The sequence below is a fragment of the Camelina sativa genome, chromosome 16, assembly GCF_030686135.1.
Source record: "Camelina sativa cultivar CO46 ecotype springtype chromosome 16, ASM3068613v1".
Classification (NCBI taxonomy): domain Eukaryota; kingdom Viridiplantae; phylum Streptophyta; class Magnoliopsida; order Brassicales; family Brassicaceae; genus Camelina; species Camelina sativa.
In genome coordinates, this window is record NC_141895.1 from 28698117 (window position 1) to 28719256 (window position 21140).

Sequence of the window (21140 nt, forward strand, 5' to 3'; positions counted from 1 at the left end):
GGTCCCTCGATTTATCGTAGATTTGTCGATGATACGGGTAAATTTGGAGTCAAGTTAAATTAATAGATCTTAACTGGTATATCAAACTGCTAAACTAAATGTTTAAATTATAGTCATGACTTAGATTGTAGGTTTGTTAGTTGTAGATGCGATAATTTATATGACCAAAAGTAAAGATACTCTTGTTTACACAGCATGAAGTGTACGAACTGTTAAAGTTTGATACAAAGGCCAAAGTGAAACAAGACCAACGGCAACGGTAATCATAAACCGGAGAAGATGTGAGATTAAGAAAAAAAAACAAAAAGTCAAGAACTAGGAATCTGCACAGTTGAAGTTAAAAGGAACATGGTTTCGAGGAACAAGCGTGCACTTAAGAGGATGAGCCATGGTCAACGTTATTTTACCAGCAGCTTCATCCATGTTGACCTTATCTCCTTTGATCTTCCAATCAAAGCATTGCACCATCACTCCAATCGCGGTTCCTACAGATACATAAGCTAGATTTACTCCAGGACAGCCTCTCCTCCCGCTCCCGAAAGAAATGAATTTTAGGAGCTCTTCTTTTTGGTTTGATCTTGAAGAATCAAGAAACCTCTCTGGTTTAAACACCAGCGGATCTTCCCAGTTAGCTGGATCTCTCATTATGGCATAACCATTAACAATAAGTTTTGTTTTCTCCGGTATATAAAACCCACCGATCTCACACCCTTCTTGAAACGTCCTTACCAAAAGAGGGGCCGGAGGGTGCAATCTTATCCCTTCTTTAACGGTTGCTTGCAAGTAAGGGAGGTTTGGTAGATCCGTTTCTTGAATCAACCTTGTCTTCCCTACGACAGAATCAATCTCTTCTCTCAATTTCTCAAGAATGTAAGAGTTGTTCATGATCTCGCCCATGATCCACTGTATAGTGTACGTCGAAGAATCAGTGGCTGCAATGAAAAGATCCTGCAATAGCATACGTCTCTAAGTAAAGAAAAATACAATGATACGTGTTCGCTTGGGTTCTCAAATGAGGGGAACATTTACCACAAACAAGGACTTGATATGGTTTCTAGTGATCTTATACTCTGCGTTTTCGTCTCCACAAGCTTCCAACAAGACATCCATCATGTCAGAACCTTGATGATCCTCCTCCAGTACTGTCTCTTCGTATTCCACAAGAATCTTTTCCAACACCTCATCAAACTTGTGAGAAACATCCATTAACTCCTTTTCGAACAGTGAAATCCCTAGCTTCTTAAGCGGTTTGCGCAAGATGGCCGCCAAGAAAAGCTTCTTCGTCAAGGCATCTGACTTGGTCACCAAGCCTCTGATACACTCTGCTTCACCGTCCTCCTCTGAGAAAATTTTCCCCATAATTATCTTGCAGATGCTGTTGTTGACTAGCTTCATAACTTCCTCGACAATGTCAACACTCTCCTTCTGCATCGCCTTATCTAATAGGTTTAAGTAAAAGCCCTCTAACTCTTTTGCACGGACGCCTTGTGATCTCTCGAGTGCTTGAGGTCCAAGGAGCTTGGTGACGACAAGCTTCTTCATGAACTTCCATTGATCTCCGTAAGGTGCTGTGAAGATGCCGAGAGAACTGAAGATGAGAAACCCCTCGTTCGTAGGGAAGTTGCGAGAGGAAACGTTTACGTCTTGCGACCTAAAGATCTCATAAGCTATTGAGGAAGAAGAAACGAGCACTATGGGAACATTGAAGACACGGAGATAAAGCATAGGTCCATACTTGGAGGAGAGTTTCTGTAAAGATTTGTGGATTAGAAGAGAGAGGAAAAGGTGAAGATGGCCAATGATCGGTAGAGATGGAGGGCACGGAGGCAATCTGAAGCCAACCTTTGGTTTCTTGAAGAAGAGAGAGTAACAACAGAGTAATGAAAGGAGGCAGATGAAGATTAAGATGAAACAATTTTGATAGTCAACGTTCATTATTGCTCCCATTGTTGCTCAAACTGAAAAGGAAATGAGATGAAACAGAGTACTGATATATAATATGACAATGCTTAAAGTCTTTGTTTTTAAAAGAAGAACGTGGAATAACAGACAGATGGAATCTTTTCTTTTGAATAATAATTTCTGATAATTTTGGAAAAAAAAAGAAAAACTTTAAATAATTTTATTTTTACACCGGACCATAAGACTTTTTAACCAAAAAAAAAAAAAAAACAGAAGAAAGTCAAGAACTCATAATATACAATGTAGATTCTACATACTTGAAGTTAAAGGGATTAAGGTTCGAGGAACAAGAGTGCACTTAAGAGGATGAGCCATGGTCAAGGCTATTTTTCCAGCAGACTCATTCATGTTGATCTTATCTCCTTTGATCTTCCAATCAAAGCATTGCACCATCACTCCAATCGCGGTTCCTACAGAGACATAAGCTAGATTTGCTCCAGGACAGCCTCTTCTTCCGCTCCCGAAGGGAATGTACTTAAGGAGTTCGTCTCTTATCTCGTCTTTTTGGCTTGATCTTGAAGAAGCTAGAAACCTCTCAGGCTTAAATTCTTGAGGATATTCCCAGTACTCGGGATCTCTCATCATAGCATAACCATTTACAATAAGTGTTGTCTTCTCTGGTACATAAAAGCCTCCGATCTTACACCTTTCTTGAAACGTCCTTACCACAAGAGGGATTGGTGGGTGCAATCTTAGCCCTTCTTTGACCGTCGCTTGCAAATAAGGGAGGTTCGGTAGATCAGTTTCTTGAATCAACCTTGTTTTCCCTACAACGGAATCAATTTCTTCTCTCAGTCTCTCAAGAATGTAGGAATTGTTGACGATCTCGGCCATGATCCATTGTATAGTGTGCGTTGAGGTGTCAGTGCCTGCAATAAAAAGATCGTAAGGTAGAAAATATTTCTTAGTGAAGACAAACCAATCGTGTTCGCATAAGTACACATAATAGATATATGAACATTTACCACAAAGAAAGACTTGATATGGTCTCTAGTGATTTTATACTCTGCGCTTTCAACTCCATAAGCTTCCAACAGCTCATCCATCATGCCAGTACCTTGTTGATGCTCCTCCAGTTTCTCTTTGTTTTCCAAAAGAATCTCCTCTAACACCTCGTCAAACTTGCTCGAAACATCCATTAACTCCTTTTTGAACAGTGAGTTCCCAATCGCCTTAAGCGGTTTGGGCAAGATGGCTGCCAAGAAAAGCTTCTTCGCCAAGGCATCTGACTTGGTCACCAAGCCTCTGACTCTCTCTGCTTCACCGTTCTCCTCCGAACAACTCCTCCCCATAATCATCTTGCAGATGGTGTTGTTAATTAGCTTCATAGCTTCCTCGGCTATCTCAAAGCTCTCCTTCTTCATCGCCTTATCTAATAAGGTTAAGTAAAATCGCTCTAACTCCTCTGCACGGACACTTAGTGACCTCTTGAGTGCTTGAGGTCCAAGGAGCTTAGTGACGATGAGCTTCTTCATGGACTTCCAGTATTCTCCGTAAGGTGCGTTAACATAGCCTAAGGATCCGAAGAAGAGAGACCCTTCGTGCATAGGGAAGTTGCGTGTGGAAACGTTAACATCTTGTGCCCCAAAGATCTCATAGGCTATTGATGGAGAGGAGACGAGAACAATGGGGACACTAAAGACGCGAAGATAGAGGAGAGGTCCATACTTGGAGGAGAGTTTCTGGAAGGACTTGTGGGCTAGAAGAGAGAGGAGGTGGTGAAGATGGCCAATGATCGGTAGAGACGGAGGGCTCCGAGGCAGATTATAGTCAACCTTTATTTTCTTGAAGAAGAGAAGGTAAAAGAAGATTGAGAAGAGGCATAGGAGGATCAAAATGAAGAAGTTTTGAACATCAATGCTTACAATTGCTTCCATTGCTGCTCAAAGTTTTAAGGTAGATGAAACATAGTGATTAATGAAGAATCCATGAATATATAATGAATGCTTTTGCTTTATTTATTACCGAAATAAAATGCTTCTTTTGTGGAAGAACGTCAAACAATGAAATTTTGGATATAGTATTTTCTTATATCAATCAATTTAGAAGTTCCGTACCACACTAATGAGCAAATTACTAATTTAATAACATAGTCAAACGTATCCATGAGTACAATCTGATAATGCTTTACGTATAATCTAAATTACATTATTTGTTTTTGGGAGAACGTGGAATAGCCGACATATGGAATCTTTTCTATTATGTTATATGTAGATAGTAATCAATTCAGATCTTTTTTACTACATTCATGTTCAAATCATACATGTTCATTTTGAATCTATGTATATGTATATAATTACAAGGGAAATACCATATAAGATATTACTAAACTAAGTTTTGTTCTAAAAGTACCACCACTAAGTGTTATTTTCAAATATACCATTACAATTTTTTTACTCAAAAAAACAAATTTTGAAAGGTTTATATAATTTAAAAGTTTGAGCATTTGGTTAATATTTGGGTAACGATGAACGGATGAAGTTCCAGTATTCTCCGTAAGGTGCGGTGACAAAGGCGAAGGATCCAAAGAAGAGAGACCCTTCATTCGTAGGGACTAGGGAGGTTGCGAGTGGAAATGTTAACGTCTTGTGCCCTAAAGATCTCATCAGCTATTGAGGAAGAGGAGACGAGTACTATGGGGAACGTTGAAGATACGAAGATAGAGTAGAGATCCATACTTAAAAGGAGAGTTTCTATAAAGACTTGTGGATTAGAAGAGAGAGAGAGAGAGGAGATGATGAAGATGACTAATGATCGGTGGAGACGAATTTTCTCGGAGGAAGATCATAGCCAACCTTTATTTTCTTGAAAAAGAGGCATAAGAGGATAAATATGAAGCAGTTTTGAACGTCAATGCTGACAATTGCTCCCATTACTGCTCAAAGTGTAAAGGTAGATGAAACATAGGGAGTATTCATTAATCAAGAATCCATGAATATAATGAATGATTATGCTTTATTTATTATCTAAATAAAATGCATATATCTTTTTGTGGATGAGGACGTGAAACAATGGGAGTTTGGATCTAGTCCTTTTTTCTTCTTTCTTTTTGACTTCGATCTAGTCTTTTCGTGTACCAATTAATTAATGTTCCCTACCACACTAATGAGCAAATAATTTTATCACTTTCAAGATGGCAACTTGCAACATCAATTAATAAGTATTAGGATGAATCCCGCACCATGAGGTATTAAAAATATATATATATATATAGGTTGAGTCTCGTGCAAGCACGAGATTGTTATATTGTAAATTCATGGTTGACGACCCTAATAAAAACCACTAGATTATTGTCATGGTAACTTTAAATTAATAAATGACAGTTTCAGAAGTAAAGTGTTCTATCCCTATACTTGAAAGAAGGAAATTATGAACCAAACCAAATGTTTAAGTTTTATACAACAAAACGAGAGGTTACCAATAAACCGGGGAAGATGTTTAAGTATGAGACCAAGAAAAAAAAAACAAGAAGTCAGGAAATGGGAATCTGCATACTTGAAGTTAAAAGGGGTTAGGGTTCGGGGAACAAGAGTGCACTTAAGAGGATGAGCCATGGTCAACGTTATTTTTCCAGCAGCCTCATCCATGTTGACCTTATCTTCTTTCATCTTCCAATCAAAGCATTATATTGAACCAATTAAAAATTTAAATTCTAAGTGTAAATCAAAACGGTGTTTAACGTGCTTAGTCAGATGTATGGCTATCACGTGGTAACTGGACAGTGTAAAACAACATCGTTTTACTCGGGTGCATTTCGTATCTTATATCGCAAACCATGTCGTTTACTATTGGGGTTAAAATTATAATTAAGAGTTTGTGTTATGCTCATTCCATTGTGTTGCTGGCGTCAACAGTTAACTATGGGCTATGGCTCCTCAGATGATTTCCCGCAAGATATGCAGGTTTTGCATTGCTTTTGTTTCAGATTAAATGAAGCATGCATAACTTTTATTCCCTTTATTCTAGTTCTGGCTTGCTTCCTCCTTCATACGGTGCCAACTCCGATGGATGTTAATTCAAGAACACAATTATCAAATGAACCTACTGGAGTTATCGTAACAACTGTTGACAGCAATAAGATTAAAGACTCCGATGGTTCATGAGAAACTGCAACAACTGACCCTCCAGACAAAATTCAATTCAGAGTACATACGAAACACCAGCATTAAGAAAGATCTAAATTCACGGCAATCCTCAGTTTTTCCTCAGTTTTAGTCAGCATCCATCTCCTCGAGCGCAGTTTTAGCTGCTGTCTTCGCTTCTTCCAGAAGATCATCAGGGACCTACGATGAGTCAATTTTTTATGGTTCATAAACACTTCTTTAAATCACACATCAATAAGGAAGCATTTATAAAGTTTTTTTACCTTCTGATGCTCTCGTTTTGACTCCTCGCATATCCAACTCATCTCCAGTTCAAAGGCCTTGTCCTTGGCTTCATCGTGTAGCTTGTAGATGCTGCACAAGAAAAGTCACATTAGTCTTGCTATAAAATGAACCTGGTTATAAAAAGCACATGAGAACCACAAGAGTTTACTAATGAAAACGTGTGCATGAGAGAAGCAAAGCAGTACTCACATTTTTGCCACCTCGATAACGCCTTCTTTGCATGTCATCTCAGATAAATTCAATTTCTCAATTTCCCTGCAAGGAATCCTCTGATCCATCAGAACAATTGTATACCCTTGCCGTTTTGATAACTATATCTATAACCCTTTAGTTGAAACAAATTCCACACAGGTCAAAGGCGGCCAAAAGCTATACAATCCAGAAACAACTGTCATAAGGTTCTTATACTTCATACATTCATGGAGAATCATCAGTTTTATAAAGTTAAAATTCATCATTATCGAGCATGGAAGCTAACCTTATCCTTCAAGTTAAATTTATCACTTCGTCTAATTAATTATAAAGTTAATTAGCATTTCCTTTGGAAAAGTTAAATTGATCAATCCTAGTGGTACTTCATATACCCTTCCTAGAAAATACTAGGATAAAACCAAAAACATTCACACTGTAGCTTACGTTTTGGCAGCTTGCTTTCCTTTGCCAATTGCCGCACCAAAATATCTCTGCAGGAAAAGAATCCATATGATGACAGATAAAAATGACGTAAACTTTAAAACTTAAAGAGGGATATCTACGAGCAGAAACTTACATATGATATGCCTGATGGTTCAATCATGTACAGTTGAGGTCCATCTCTGTCATAACCTCCAAGAATGACTCCACAGCCAAAAGGCCTTAAAACCAAAAAAAAATCGTCTTAGGAGAAATGCTTAGACAACTAATAGAGAGTACACAAAAAAATCATTTCTTATAATTCATTCAAGTAGATGAACTGGACAAACCTGAGCCACCAATAGAGAGTACACAAATGTACATAACTTGCAACACGCTCAGAAAGTTCCTTCACAGGTACAGCATCGCCATAAACACTAAATTATCACAAGTGAAAGTAGAGTTGGTTACACAGTTGGGGAACAGTTATGCAAAGCTATGCAGGAAGAAAGGCGAACATACACATTGACATCTTATCCCCATATATTTTGAAATTTAACTAAGAGAAACATCCCCTTGAGATAAGCTGAGCTATAGGAGTAAAACAGTTATTTCATAGTAATAAATCTAAGATGTTTTCATTTGATACCTCTCATAGCTTCTTGCTTCAGATTTGGCCCGGGCAACAATTTGCCTACCATCAGCTGCAAGCCCAGCAACAGCCTGACATGACAGAAGTAGAATTCCTCATAATAATGAAAACAAAGAAAACAATATACGAACAGACTAAACACGGTGGTAACTGGAAAACTTGAAAAAATACATATGTCCATAGCAGAAACTAATTTCCTAATAGTTTAGAAGAAAAAGGAAAAACAAAACATACCATGCCAGCATGACGATGAACAGAATGGATTCTCCTGTTTGAACCTGGTAGCATCATCTTTGACGCAATAAGTTTCTCCACACCCTAAAACCAAAACCCCCAAAAGATAAAAACACTTAGCAAGACCATTCCTTTATCAAAAGAAAACTGTGTAAATCTTTACAAAACCCAAAACTAACAACAGATTCTCAAAATGGACTGTCAAGTGTGTCATCTTCAGTCAATATAATTCCAAGGATTTTATGTCAAATTAAAGCTACAGAATCTGATAACATAATACTTCATTGGAAACTGAAACATACATCGAAATTGAATTAAAGAATACGAGCAAGAGAGACCAAAACCACTATAACGCTTCAGTGAAGAAAGTAGCAAAAGAGAGAAGAAACAAACCATTACAATCCCGTCTTTGCACTTGATTCCAACAACAGTCCTGCGGAGAAAGAAAAAAAAAAAGCCCTAATTCGTGAAGGAGGAGGGGATTCTCCATAACCAAAAAATCTTAAAAATTTGAAAAGCTAAATCCGATCTAGTCAACGGAGAAATCGAAGAAGAAGATGGAGAAGTAACTAACCCACTGTTGTCAACAGCTTTAGCGGCGTACTCGATCTGGAAAACACGGCCATCGGGAGAGAAAGTGGTGACGGAGAGATCGTATCCAGTTCCAATGCTACTCATCTTTCTCGATCTTTTTTTTTTTTGCTCTGATTTCTCCTTCTTCTTCTTCTTCTTCTTCGAGTGATTTAAGCAGAGATCGGAGAATGGGGTTTTCTTTGTTCTCAAGCCAGCGAACCCGAAGCTTTTGGAGCTCCGATTCTGGGCTTTTTTGGATCATTATAACGATTCGGGTCGGATACTCGAGTGGGTCGATTCAGCTTACTAACGGGCTTTACTTATATTTATAATTTGGCCCAGTATGTTTTTTTTTTTTTTAGGAGTACCATCTTACGGGCTTTACTTATTTTAATTAAAAACTTCCGTCCATTTAAAAACTCTTCAACGACATTTTCAGTGCAATCAAATCTACAAATATCGATTGGTTTACAATTTTCTATTCCTCAATTAAATTACACTACAGTAGTAAACACAAAACTTTTTAAGTAAGAAAGCGCTAGGCAGATCCTACTTTACTTGTATTTCGTTGTGGATAATACGAATTTTTGTCGGCAAAACAACAAATACATACTACACCCCATTCATCATATCGTACATTGGAATAAATACATCACTTCCATCTTAAACAAACAAAAAAAAAACATATAAAGGCCCAGTGGAAGAATATAATAAAAAGAATCAGATTCGAAATTGCTCTAATTGGGCTTAATGGGCTTTTCTCTTTCCCTTTTCATCAGCTTTATAATTCACACAACACCTTCATCTCTAATTTACACACACACGTTGATTCCTCTTCTCTCTTTCTCGTGTTCTCATCGTTGGCCTAAAACAAGAGAAGCAAAAATGGCAGATCAGCTCACCGATGATCAGATCTCTGAGTTCAAGGAAGCTTTTAGCCTATTCGACAAAGACGGAGATGGTTCCTTCTCTTTCTCTCTCAGATCTTTCCTCTTTTCGATAATTTTTTTTTTATCTAAGCTTTCACTTGTTTTTTTTTTTTTTTTAATGGTGCTTTGAATTTACTTAGTCATGGCCTAACGAATTTAATACTTTTCTTTGTTTCATCATTGGATTCTGTGAATATCACATTATGCTTCGATTTGGCTTCGATTTTTTTGAATTGCTATTGGATCTAATCTATCACGATGATGATTATCTCATACTGAATCGAGTTTTAGTTTTCCAGATTTTGCTTATATAGTTATGAGAATTGACTCAAATCTTTAGAATCAACCGATGTTTACAGCCGCTAATTGAGTAATCGGAGTAGATTATAATTATAAATTTGAAGATTTGGTGCTTAATTGATTCAGTTATTAAAGTAGATTACAGTGTAATTTGAAGATTTGTTTTGTGTTTAAATTAGTAGCCTGATTTGAGAGAAACGTGTGTGTGTGTGTGTATGTGTTTGATTAGGTTGTATCACGACGAAAGAGCTGGGAACGGTGATGAGATCACTAGGACAAAACCCAACAGAAGCAGAGCTACAAGATATGATTAACGAAGTTGATGCTGATGGTAACGGAACCATAGACTTCCCTGAGTTTCTCAACCTTATGGCTAGGAAGATGAAAGACACTGACTCTGAGGAAGAGCTCAAAGAAGCTTTCAGGGTTTTCGATAAGGACCAGAACGGTTTCATCTCCGCTGCTGAGTTGAGACATGTTATGACTAACCTTGGTGAGAAGCTTACTGATGAGGAAGTCGATGAGATGATCAAAGAAGCTGATGTTGATGGAGATGGTCAGATCAATTACGAAGAGTTTGTCAAAGTTATGATGGCAAAGTGAGGAAAACAAACTTATCTATAATTCTCTCAATCTTTTTCATTTCTCAATCTGATTTTTTTTTTTTCTTGCTTTCTTTTGAATTTGACTGTTCATTATTTTTGCATTCGTTTCGCTATTTCATGTTATGTGAACTGTTTCGTGATTTATTTGTTTGGAAAAGATTTAAAACTGTATTTTTTTTTTTTTTTTTGAAGTACAATCATTGCTGTGATGGTCAATTGGAAAGCTGTCTCTTGATATGATTACTTTTTATCTTTTTGGTCAAAACTTATTGTTTGGTTAAATTTGTGAAAAATTGTCGGATTATACGAATTATATATTCTTTCAATCGGTAAATTCTAAAATGCTAGTTTCAAAAGTTTAGGTGCTTGGAATTTACATTATATTAGTATCTTTGTTTAAAAACTATTTTTTTATAGTGATTCTTGGCCCTAAGTCAAATTCATATCAGTTTTTTTATACTATATGGTTTACATATGTTTAAGAACATAAATAAAATGTTAAACAAAAAGAAAAACTATAGAGAGATGAAATTTAGAAAAGCAAGAAAAGATATTAAAAACAAAAAAAAAAAACATAACTTCCATGTCAATTTTTTCCATTTAAAATTTCCAGCTTTAATTCTTTTTTTCCACTTCAGTTTTCAGGTTTATAAATTACTTTTTTTCTTTTTCTTTTTCTTGATTCAAAAAGAAAGAAGCAAAAAGTACTTTTCTTTTGAGTTGGACGTTATTGTATAAAGAGACAGATATGTTTAGGGGAATAAAATCAAAGATGGATGGTAAGCAGCAAAAGGGCTCAGATAGATGAAATGAGAATCTTTAAACCTTTAATTATGACTGAAACATTTATTTTCTTTGGGTTATTTAAATATTATTGAATATCTCTTAATACCTAATTATTTTCTTTAAATGTGTGTCCTAATTTTAATTAGGAGAAGAGGGAAGAGGGTTATGACAACGAAGCGTAGTAGCAATTCTGCCGACTCCAAAGAAAAGAACGGTCGCCGGAAAAGCCACTGCTGTATTCTCTGAGCTCCGACCATTTCTTCTCGTTATCTATTATTATTATACGCTTGTGCTTTTGTGTGTAAAAAATAAGAGATTTGTACCTCATACATCTATAAAACGGATTTTAAATGTAATCTCTAATTTGAATATATTAAATATTTACTACATTTGTTATGATTTCAAAAAAAAAAAAAAAAATTGTAATTTGTTTTTTTTAGGAGATAACTGTTGTTAATTAATACTTCGGCGGTCTAACTATCCTAATTTCTAAGTTGATTTAGGTATTTCCTATCAATCACAATGTGGGCATATATATATATATATATATATGTATGATCTAATTTTTGTGAGATAATAAATATAATTAAATGAATAAAAAATACATTTTTAGGAAGTATCCTAAGCTTAAAAGTCTTTCCAAAGCTTTGGTATGGAAGTTATGCATGAACGTAATGCTCACAACTTCCCTCTAGACCTAGCTGCTGTTGTGGGCGTAGCGGAGTGACCCTTACTATGACTCATCTCAGTTACTCTTCATCACAGGACAATATATATTAGTTTGTATTAAGAACAAAAAAAAAAACGTTAGCTTTATCTATACAGTAATTTGGGGTTCCCATCTTATACGAGACATTTCCCCTTGATGGAGAGTAAGGAAAAATAACAAGATAGAAACAGGGCATGTCCAAATTAATTGTAGATTGTAGTATAGTTCTCCGAGCGAGCTCGAGCTTGCGCAATGAGTACCTCGCAAGCATGAGGGAACAGAGAGTACGTAGGCGATCAAGGAGAGTTCGGTCCACCACTTCTAACGCTTGTTTTATAACTCTTGGGGGGGGGGGGGGGGGGGGGGGGGCTCTTTGTCTATCACTGTTTTATTCAAGGATCAAAAATACTATGCGAAGAGATTTGTTCCTCCCTTAAGTTTCCTCAATCTCATTAGTCATTCTTCTCGTCTGTGACTCTCTCATCCGTGTCTTTTCACTTTGCATGAACAATTTTTGTTTGCATTACCAAATCAATCAATGAAAAGTCTGCATGATATATCTTAGGATTATTTAATCAAGTTAACTTTGATTACAAATACAATACTAACTGTATTGAAACACTTTGTGTTACTTCTTCTTAGTAATCAATTTTTTCAAAAAAACATTAAACACTTCTACCAATTTGAATTTAACATGGCACCACCAAAACCGTAAAGAATTTTTTTTCAATCGTGTATATTAAATCGGTTGCTAAGTAAGTATTTTCGTCAAATGTAATGCAACTAATCACTCCCTTTCTCAATAATATTTTTACTCCATTTATCTAGGCAAAATAGAAATCTTATGGATAAGAAGACACAAAAAAAAGGAAAAAGAGATGTGTGAAAAAGGTTCATCATGCATATATACATGAAGTGAAGCTTTAGAGTTCATGCAAAACACTTCACAACTACATTTTGTTCAATATACATATTTAATTAGTCAATTCCCTTATTAACACATAAAATACATCTAGCGGTATATTTAATTTAACATGGCATTAATAGCCAAAGATAGGAATAGAATCCATTGCTTTTTGATAATTTTCCTTCTATGCAAGTAATCCTTTCCTTTCTCTACAATATTTATTATTCCATAGTTCATTATCAGAAAAAGCTCCAATTTTGAGGGACAAAATGGAATAGTATCTTTAAACGGGCCAGTAAGTTAAAGGATTAAAAAAAATAAGCGTTATAGAAAAATAGAAAAATAAGAAGCAAAAAAGTGGTTCGAAAAAATCTCATGCATATACAATGAAGTTGAAGCATTAGGATTCATGCAAAATTTTATGCTCAGCCGCTATAAATATATCTTCAAGAAAACAATGTAAACAATAGATTGAATAACAAAAAACAAAACAAAAAAAAAAGAAGAAGATGGGGAAACAATTATGGGCATTAATACATGTAACAGTGGTGATATTAATCATAGTAGAAGTGGAATCAAGCCTTCACAGAGTAGGCGGTGGAAGATACAGTTGGAACTCCGACGTTAACTACTCTGATTGGGCCAACCACCAACGTTTCTACTCCGGCGATTGGCTTTGTCAGTAAAATTTCTTTCTTTATTCTTTCTTTGCCACTTTCTTGTTTATTGTTCATCCCTTTCAACTAAAACTTGTTTTCTAAAACTGTTAGATTTCGGGTTCAATAGAACGCGTCATAGCATTCTCCAAGTAAACAAGAGTAGCTACGAGCAATGCGTCGACACAGATTTCATATTCAATATTACCCGTGGAGGAAGAGATGTCTTTCAACTCCTAGAACCAAAGCCATACTACTTCATTTGTGGTAGAGGTTATTGCATTAAAGGTATGAAACTTGCCATCAACGTCCTCCCTCAACCACCACCATCAGCTCCTCTCACTCCCACCTCAACGGCCTTTACTCTCATACCTTTACACGCTTTCACCGCAGCCATTCTCACTTTCGTCTTTAAAGCTTTAATACTTTGACTATGCATATGTCGTTTCTTTCTTGAGTTTGATTTAATGTGTATGAACAACTGAAACAAAAGTGTCACTTTCTCAAACTTAAAAATTTTCACTTCAATAAGCAGCAACGTTATGTAGTTGGTGTCAATTTTGTTCGTTTGGAACTAACACAAAAGAGTCCATTTCATATATCTAAGATTCACTACAAAAACTTGTCAACTATAAGCTTTGAGTAGGCTTTGTAGTTTGTTTTGGACCTTTGGGTTTCATTTTAATGTAAGATCTCTACAGAAGGCTTTGCTTTTAACTAGGTTATGTCGTTTGTTTTGAATGCAAGAGCTATCGAGACAAAAGGGTCACTTCCTGAACTTAGATATTCGCTACAATTAAGTTTTTTTTTCAGACAACCACCGAATAGTTAAAAGGGGTAAAACCATTTAAACCCCAGCAGGCAAAAAAGGCTGGCGATAATAGTAACAAAAAACATACCAAGCCTTAGCGTTTGATGCCTTTAACGCCTAAACCGAACCGAAAAGTCGATTAACTACTACTTACTTACTGAGCCAAGTAGGCGTGGTCATTTAACAGAAGAACATGGAGTTGGCGACATTGTCTTTGAGTTTTGGGAGCTGTGCAACAGAAATTGGTCCTGGAGCTGTGATGCCACCATGGCTTGATGATGTCTCAGACTGATCTTCAAACTTCATGAACGTCCCAAGCTGAGCAGCTGCCAAGTGAGCATAGCAGATCGGAGCAACTGCACAAAAATGTAAAATGTCAGTTTTTCAAAGAACAAATGGATATTATAGCAACGAACTAACGAAACAAGTTGTATATGGTAGGTAATGTACCAACAGAAATGGCAGAGGTGCTTCTTTGGTACCTGGAATTTTGCCAAAGAAAGAAATCAGATCATTTTTGTGATTATTACTATCAAAGTTACCACAAATTAAGTAATGAAGATTGAGTGAGACTACATACACATAGGAGAGCGAGTGGACAAGTTCCTGAAGTTCATCAGGTGAAAACCCAATCTCATCATACAGGACATGGTAGTGCGTTGGACGAGTAGTTCCCTAATTCAAAACATAAAGAGTGTTATTAACACTAGAACAATCAACAAGTGAAGGTTTGAGAGTTTATATATATGATACTTACAATCATTCCAGCGTGCGCACAGAGGTAGAAATCATTGTTCTTTGGGTGGCATATTTTGTTGTCAATGATTGTTCCTGCGCAATAACCAAAACCACCATGAGACTGAGATAATCAATGTGTCCAAAAAAAAAGGTTATAATGAAAGATTTATCAATCACCTGGGGGGACATTATCAGGGTTCGAAGACTGGAAGAATTTGGTATGATGATTCTTTTGAGCCACCAACAAGAGGAATTTAGGGTTCCAATTCTCATCCAGGAACTTGCACGCCTGAGGAAAGAGAGATGCAATTAAGTACTAAAAGAGTACAAGAAAATTACAGTAAGAAACTTTGATCTTTTGACTATTTCAACTACCTGAATGATCTGATCAAGTTCGATATTGAGAACCTGACTGAACTGAGATTCACTCACACCATCCCTAGAAGCATTAAAAGAACCACTATGAGAAAATAAAGAACGGGAAAAATGAAGAGACAAAAGCTCAAATGTAACAAAGGAATTACCTGAATATTATGATATGCTCTGGCTTTCTCTTATTCGAGCTGGTGTAGAAATCTACCAGCAACTCCCTGCAATCAACAAACAAAGTTACATAAATACTTGAATAAGAATTCATGCAAGACTCAACATAAGCCACATCAGTATAAGTGCGCACTTGATAATGCCATCGTCTGCAGTTCCGTTTATCTTAACAAGGGACTCAATCATCTCAGCCTTAGAAGGCTGAGTCCGAACAGATGCTCTATACTTTGAGACTAGTGGCCACTCCCTCGAACTCACCACCTAAGTAAACCATTAGAAAAGAGAATTAAAGATCAGTCTTGAAAAGATAGGCGAATACAAAAGCAAACGATATATAAACACAGTTAAGAGTAAACATATTACAGCAGCAATGGACGGGACATCAGACTGTCCAGGAGATCCATGTGAAACATCCATCCCAAGGATAATGGTTGGAACCTTGGAAATCACAGTGAACGCAGGTGTTCGCTCTACGCTTAACATTGAGTTAAGGCCTCCAAGCTGTAGTTATATGTTATCAGAGATGATTGCACACAAGAAGCAAATAAACCATTTCGAAAAGAGAAAAAACAAAAAGAGACATATTACCTTTGCATTGATCTTCAAAAGTAAATTTGTAAGATACTGATCATTAGGTTGCCGCGTGGGAGCCATGCATTGAGTAACAATGCCAAATTCAGTTAAGTTTTTCTTCTTCCATGGGCCTGATGAGGAAATCAAAGTTTTTATTCAAGGAAACTTACATTATACAAACCAAAAAAGATTATTTAAAGACTGGATTTAAGAGATACTAACCATAGAGATCACAGTTCTTTTTCTCGGGAAGCACACATAGTATGAATTGTGGGACACCAGGGAGTTTAGACTGGATGTCCTTAAACATATTCTCAACACGATTAAGAGGAGGAGCACGGCGAAATTGATTGCCCTCCTCAAACACTTGAAAGGGATGAGCAATATCCTGAGACAAAATACAAAAAGAAGCACTTAGCATCGATATTGTTGATGACGATCAAGAATACAAAAAACAAAAGAGAATTTCTTCTACTTACAATGCCTTTTGATCCTCCAATTTTGATCAGATCATCAACAACTTGACGTACATTACAGCGTGCAGAGAAATTGACAACAACCCAGCGTTCAATTTTGGTGGGCTCCACAAATTGCTGCACAACAAAGGTAATCAGACTATTTGAACAGGTAAAAACACACAAAGAAAGGCAGAGAGAAACAGCACCTTGTTATTAAAATTCCATCGCCCATTCCTGGGAAAGGTTTCAGATCCACATCCCATTTTCAGCTGTAAGTCCAAGAAAAGTAGAGAAAGATTAACTGTATGAAAAAGATTGATAATAATTTATCAAGTCAACAGTAATCAATTGTACCATACCTTGGGAGCTGGAAGAACACGACCCTCCACCTGAGTAAAGTTGGAGCTGATCGAAATACCACAGGAACGCAGAAGAGGTTCAGCATCATAGTTGCTAACTTTCAGAGCCTGAAAGCATGAAACCAAAAGTATATAAGTTCCAATTCACTGACAAAACAGAACAGATATGAAGCAGTCAGGATACTTTACTTTGGACAGAACGGTCATCCTCTCTTGGGGTTTCTGTCTGGATTTCTCAACAAGGGCAGATCTTTGAAATGTGTTGAGTGCTTTTGTGTACCTCTGAAGTGGAATCAAGGCGCAGAGCTACAAAATTTCCACCATATTACACAAATTAGCATGAATTCCCAAAACAAATTAGCATGAGAAGGTTGATACGTAAAAGAGGCAAACCTCAAGAGGAATGTAAGTGGGTCGCTTTGGCTTCCCAACATTGATGCACGGCAGATCCGCAGAATATCGCAAATCAATATGCCTTATTTCGCGGAAGTAGTCAGCAACTGTCACTTCAGTAGTCTCGAACTCTCCATTTTCATTTGGGTTCCTTTTCTTCAGTTCAAACCTAGATATTGTAACTAGCAAACTTCAGAGAACCATTTATCTTTGGAAGGGATCTCAATGTCAGAATGTAGAACAGAAACAAATGCATCTCACTACAAAGTCAAATTAGTGAATATCTTACATCTGTTCACTGCAATTTTTTTCACTCAAGCCGGTGATCCTGAACTCTTGGTTTGAGGGGCTGACCTTAATCCTTAGATTCTTAAGCGTTCTTTTAGCCTGTTGAAAACAACATGATCAAATGTTTCAAGCTAAAGCAAAAAGGTAGGAATATGTTTCGACCATGAAGTTGCCACATATCATAACAAGTCAATTACCTTAGACCAGTCAATCGAATATGGATCCCTCGCATTTTGGTTAGCAACTAGGAAATCCAGCACTGGGCCAGGCTTGATAATCATGGTGGTTGTAACATCTGGCATAAAAACAAAACATAAACTATTAGACACTAAATCATTGCTACAAAAGACAGAATCAAACACCAACATCAAGTACAAGTGAAAATTACGTACCCATGTTGAGTGACATGCCACCCTGCGTTGTTCTGAAGCTGGAGTGAAATCCCCTACATCCTAAGATGTCACCACCAACTTGTTCACAGTTACTTGGATCATTGTGAAAAAAAGACTGTCGAACAAGCAAGCAACCTCTGCAGATTATACCAAAGTTAATACTTATTATAAAGACAAAAAATATATGAAATTAAAAAGAAACTAAACACTTGTCACTTACTGTCTGGCAGCATGTTGCCTCAATATGATATCAAGAACCCGTATTGCCTCCTGGGAGTTCTCTGACTCTTGTCCACGCATTGCATTAGCAAGAGCTTGTAGAGGAATTTTGGCCGCATAGCTGATTTCCACTTTAAAGTTTTTGGACCGGTTAGGCCTACGCAGTCTTTTCCTATCACCATCACTAGGACTTTCATTCCCATTGGGGCTTCTATTTCCGTTAGTCCTGCTCAAAAAATCCTCAACAAGAACCAAAACTAAAGCACATAACCAATGTGATGACTAAAGTCAGATGATGTTTTACCTTGCAGCAGATACTTCCTCAAGGACCACAGAAAAATCCATCTTGTTACTAGGCAAAGCTCCATATGTAAACAGCGTCTTCTCACCGTCATAAGCAAACTCTTTACCATCTAGATCAGAATGGTACGTCTCATGCACCTTGTCAAGGATTTTTCTTCCAACACCCTTTGCTTCAACAGGACGACCATCATCATAGAATAGAGCCACCTGTACAAACCCACAAATAATCCCATTAGTCTGACATCATTCAGAACTAAGTAACAGAATAAGCAAACATAACAGTAATAAAGAACATACTCACTGTAGTGATGGAAATCAATCTATCCTTCTAGTTTAATAGGTTCAATTTACTTGTTATTTTGCCCTTATTTATGTTTATGCTAAATAATCCCATTAACTAAAAATGTATTTAACAGTTTCAAAACTTACGCTGTAGTGGAAGAAATGGCCCTGAAGATTAGCCACGTCGACTCTGAAATGGTTAGTCAACAATTGAATCTTTTGGCCCCTTGTTCCAAAGCCTTTACGAGCCATAGGTACTCGCAAGTTCTTCTTCTCAGCAAGTTCGGTTTTAACACGAATTGGTTCCACATTTGGAGGTATAACTGGTGGCGGAGGGGGTAATGCAGAAGTAACCCCACTCCCGTTAGCTCCATTTGCTGATTCAAGATCAGCTCCGTTACCATTTGTTGAATCCATCTCCTGAACAAAGAAACAACACAAACATAAAAGGTTTAGATCTCAACATGTATGAATAAAATACACAATCCAAGCAACAATTTCAACACACAAGCTTCTCTTGTCAAAAAACCAAACAAATACACATGCAAAAGTGGCTACATATGTGAAAGTTGCAAAGAGAAGGCAAATCTTTGACTAAAACCAAAAAGCCCCAATTTTTGTAGTCGGATAAAAAAGACACATGCAAGTGTAAGCAAGCAAACATGTCTAACACGAAAAACGTCAGCTTTTATATCCTACATACTAAAAACAAATAAGCGTCAGCCATGTGAAAGTTCATAGCTTTATTCTTAACAAAAACCCCAAAAGGTGACATCTTTGAAACAAAACCTCAACAAAAATCTCACCTTCAGAACAAAAATCGCAACTTTAGTACAAAAACCCACAAAATCAAAGAGAGGAAGCAGTATATGCAAGAAAAATCCGAACTTTAGAACAAAAATCTCAACTTTACAACAAAAAACCCACAAAATCAAAGAGAAGAAGCGGTATATGCAAGAAAAACCCAAACTTTTTGAGACTTAAACTCTAAATTCAACGAAAACCCCCATAAGAACACTGCATGCGAAGCATTCAACCTCTGAGAGTAAAAAAAAACCCAACTTTTTTAGTGGGTTTGTCAAAAAAACTCCCAAAGTTAGGTTTTTGAAATTAAAAAAAAAAACACAGAAACCACACAAAAAGGCACAAACCCGGAGATTAAAGAAGCCACATTCCTAAGAAACCCAAAACATAAACCCTACAGTAGAATCAAACAAGAAAAACAAACAAACAAAAAAAACCCTAGAATCATCATCACCTTTGAGTGTACCGACGAAAGAAACAAAGACGGAAAACCTAGCCGAAACAAGAGAAGATCTTTTTTTTCCTTTTCTTTCAATTTCTCTCTCTCTTTTTTGCTTTTTTTACTCTTTAAAACTTTTGCTCCGAGCTGAAAGGGAAAAAAATTTGTTCAGTGACAGTAGCATAAATGGAGGATTCTTCGCCTTCCTCTACAACGCGTCTCCATAGTAAGTAAACCCATTCTTACAATCCTGACCGTTCGTTAGTATGACTTTTGTTGATTGACTTAATTTTGTGTCCCGCTATGTTATTTTGAAATTTTTTAATTGAATTGTGTTTAGTGGGTAGACAAACCTTCTGAATTCCTAATAGCGAATGTGCGCATTAATTGACACGTACTTGTTTACATAAGTGTTGATTTAACAACTGTGTTACTATCAAGCACGATATAAAATTGTAACAGTTTTATTATGCAGGTATCATTCTAAAAAGTCTCTAAACCAATGTAACTGCTTATTTTATGGTTGATCCTCACTGGAATCCATTTTAATTCTTGGACGAGAAAGGTTTCTATTTTAATTTTGAGATTCTCTTCCGCAATTAAAAAAGTATCTAAACTGGTGAATGGAGAGATTAGATGGATTCAATTAATAAAACTATATTTGGAGATGATTGTTAATTTGTGGTTAAGGATATAAAAGGATAACAAGGGCTTTGTCTCTTTTTTCTTTATGAGACTATACATTGTATAATCTATACTACACTTTTAGAAATGATATAATATTGTGAGTTCGTTTGTGTTGACATATATATAGTTTGTGTTGACATTAGGAACTTACATAAACCAGCCAGCTGGAGGACGAAGGCAACATTAGAAAGAAGAAAAAGAGACTATTTTTATATTCCACACATTGGCAAGCTAGATAGATAGATACACTAGGATTCTAGGAACCATAACTAACATGATACTTATTTTAAAGAGACATTTGAAGCATAGAAGATCAGGACGTGCTTGGTTTTACAGATTGCCTATGTTCAAAAAACCAAAGAAAATCAAAACGTTAAGTATACGAGTTCTAAGCAAGCCATCTCACATGTAATTTCTATGATGTTTTTGTTACAAATAATAAACGGTTTCGATTGGTAACATCATCTAAATGAGGTGGTTGATTTTGTTCTAGTGGTTGTAGTGAAGGTGGTTAGAAAACATAGAAAAAAACATGGTT

The 21140-nt window shown here is 36.5% G+C and overlaps 5 protein-coding genes and 1 pseudogene across 9 annotated transcripts; 2 read left to right on the top strand and 4 right to left on the bottom strand.

Moving 5' to 3' along the window:
- Positions 1-161: 161 nt before the first annotated feature.
- On the bottom strand, positions 162-1969 carry LOC104752597 (cytochrome P450 705A22-like; annotated as a pseudogene). Its single transcript, XR_015584530.1, has 2 exons — positions 1030-1969; positions 162-948 (listed from the first exon to the last, which is right to left on the bottom strand). The product of XR_015584530.1 is annotated as a cytochrome P450 705A22-like (transcript).
- A 120-nt stretch (positions 1970-2089) lies between these two features.
- LOC104752598 (cytochrome P450 705A5-like) lies at positions 2090-3947 on the bottom strand. Of its 2 annotated transcripts, none has more exons than XM_087491565.1 (2): positions 2928-3947; positions 2090-2831 (listed from the first exon to the last, which is right to left on the bottom strand). In XM_087491565.1, the coding sequence occupies exons 1-2, from the start codon at positions 3837-3839 to the stop codon at positions 2754-2756; spliced, it is 990 nt and encodes a 329-aa protein (XP_087347691.1). In that variant the 5' UTR covers positions 3840-3947; the 3' UTR covers positions 2090-2753. The 2 variants fall into 2 exon arrangements, with proteins under 2 accessions (XP_087347691.1, XP_019093535.1); XM_019237990.2 differs by having other exon boundaries at positions 2109-2865; positions 2928-3941.
- Positions 3948-5973: 2026 nt separating this feature from the next.
- On the bottom strand, positions 5974-8781 carry LOC104752599 (proteasome subunit alpha type-3). Its single transcript, XM_010474789.3, has 10 exons — positions 8423-8781; positions 8242-8281; positions 7849-7932; positions 7612-7685; positions 7313-7399; positions 7120-7204; positions 6987-7033; positions 6540-6605; positions 6329-6419; positions 5974-6245 (listed from the first exon to the last, which is right to left on the bottom strand). Exons 1-10 carry the CDS (start codon positions 8524-8526, stop codon positions 6174-6176), a joined length of 750 nt encoding a protein of 249 aa, XP_010473091.1. The 5' UTR covers positions 8527-8781; the 3' UTR covers positions 5974-6173.
- A 388-nt stretch (positions 8782-9169) lies between these two features.
- On the top strand, positions 9170-11518 carry LOC109129557 (calmodulin-2). Of its 2 annotated transcripts, XM_087491566.1 has the most exons (3): positions 9204-9382; positions 9880-10249; positions 11188-11518. In XM_087491566.1, the coding sequence occupies exons 1-3, from the start codon at positions 9307-9309 to the stop codon at positions 11285-11287; spliced, it is 546 nt and encodes a 181-aa protein (XP_087347692.1). In that variant the 5' UTR covers positions 9204-9306; the 3' UTR covers positions 11288-11518. The 2 variants fall into 2 exon arrangements, with proteins under 2 accessions (XP_019093403.2, XP_087347692.1); XM_019237858.2 differs by lacking the exon at positions 11188-11518 and having other exon boundaries at positions 9170-9382; positions 9880-10498.
- A 1548-nt stretch (positions 11519-13066) lies between these two features.
- LOC104752602 (early nodulin-like protein 20) lies at positions 13067-13860 on the top strand. The gene is made up of 2 exons (XM_010474790.3): positions 13067-13335; positions 13428-13860. The coding sequence occupies exons 1-2, from the start codon at positions 13167-13169 to the stop codon at positions 13742-13744; spliced, it is 486 nt and encodes a 161-aa protein (XP_010473092.1). The 5' UTR covers positions 13067-13166; the 3' UTR covers positions 13745-13860.
- A 207-nt stretch (positions 13861-14067) lies between these two features.
- Positions 14068-20291, bottom strand: LOC104703520 (protein argonaute 4). Of its 2 annotated transcripts, none has more exons than XM_087491567.1 (23): positions 19931-20291; positions 18820-19092; positions 18392-18597; positions 18089-18298; positions 17869-18005; positions 17674-17771; positions 17478-17575; positions 17189-17357; positions 16985-17101; positions 16796-16903; positions 16643-16705; positions 16458-16571; positions 16201-16366; positions 15994-16109; positions 15769-15906; positions 15539-15666; positions 15387-15452; positions 15238-15301; positions 15040-15151; positions 14882-14955; positions 14705-14799; positions 14575-14606; positions 14068-14480 (listed from the first exon to the last, which is right to left on the bottom strand). In XM_087491567.1, exons 2-23 carry the CDS (start codon positions 19087-19089, stop codon positions 14305-14307), a joined length of 2757 nt encoding a protein of 918 aa, XP_087347693.1. In that variant the 5' UTR covers positions 19090-19092; positions 19931-20291; the 3' UTR covers positions 14068-14304. The 2 variants fall into 2 exon arrangements, with proteins under 2 accessions (XP_087347693.1, XP_010417848.2); XM_010419546.3 differs by having other exon boundaries at positions 18089-18313; positions 19931-20253.
- Positions 20292-21140: the final 849 nt, after the last annotated feature.

What these genes read in the sequence shown, in the direction of transcription:
- LOC104752598 (XM_019237990.2), bottom strand. Translation starts at nt 3,839, where the DNA reads ATGGAAGCAATTGTAAGCATTGATGTTCAAAACTTCTTCATTTTGATC. An exon ending in ATATCAAGTCTTTCTTTGTG is followed by an intron (nt 2,866 to 2,927) that starts GTAAATGTTCAT and finishes GTCTTCACTAAG; the next exon opens with AAATATTTTCTACCTTACGA.
- LOC104752599 (XM_010474789.3), bottom strand. Translation starts at nt 8,526, where the DNA reads ATGAGTAGCATTGGAACTGGATACGATCTCTCCGTCACCACTTTCTCT. An exon ending in TTCATCGTCATGCTGGCATG is followed by an intron (nt 7,686 to 7,848) that starts GTATGTTTTGTT and finishes CTGTCATGTCAG; the next exon opens with GCTGTTGCTGGGCTTGCAGC. An exon ending in AACCATCAGGCATATCATAT is followed by an intron (nt 7,034 to 7,119) that starts GTAAGTTTCTGC and finishes CTTTTCCTGCAG; the next exon opens with AGATATTTTGGTGCGGCAAT.
- LOC109129557 (XM_019237858.2), top strand. Translation starts at nt 9,172, where the DNA reads ATGGGCTTTTCTCTTTCCCTTTTCATCAGCTTTATAATTCACACAACA. An exon ending in ATTCGACAAAGACGGAGATG is followed by an intron (nt 9,383 to 9,879) that starts GTTCCTTCTCTT and finishes GTGTTTGATTAG; the next exon opens with GTTGTATCACGACGAAAGAG.
- LOC104752602 (XM_010474790.3), top strand. Translation starts at nt 13,167, where the DNA reads ATGGGGAAACAATTATGGGCATTAATACATGTAACAGTGGTGATATTA. An exon ending in CTACTCCGGCGATTGGCTTT is followed by an intron (nt 13,336 to 13,427) that starts GTCAGTAAAATT and finishes TAAAACTGTTAG; the next exon opens with ATTTCGGGTTCAATAGAACG.
- LOC104703520 (XM_010419546.3), bottom strand. Translation starts at nt 19,089, where the DNA reads ATGGATTCAACAAATGGTAACGGAGCTGATCTTGAATCAGCAAATGGA. An exon ending in GCCATTTCTTCCACTACAGC is followed by an intron (nt 18,598 to 18,819) that starts GTAAGTTTTGAA and finishes GGGTTTGTACAG; the next exon opens with GTGGCTCTATTCTATGATGA. An exon ending in GTGTTCTTCCAGCTCCCAAG is followed by an intron (nt 16,706 to 16,795) that starts GTATGGTACAAT and finishes TTGGACTTACAG; the next exon opens with CTGAAAATGGGATGTGGATC.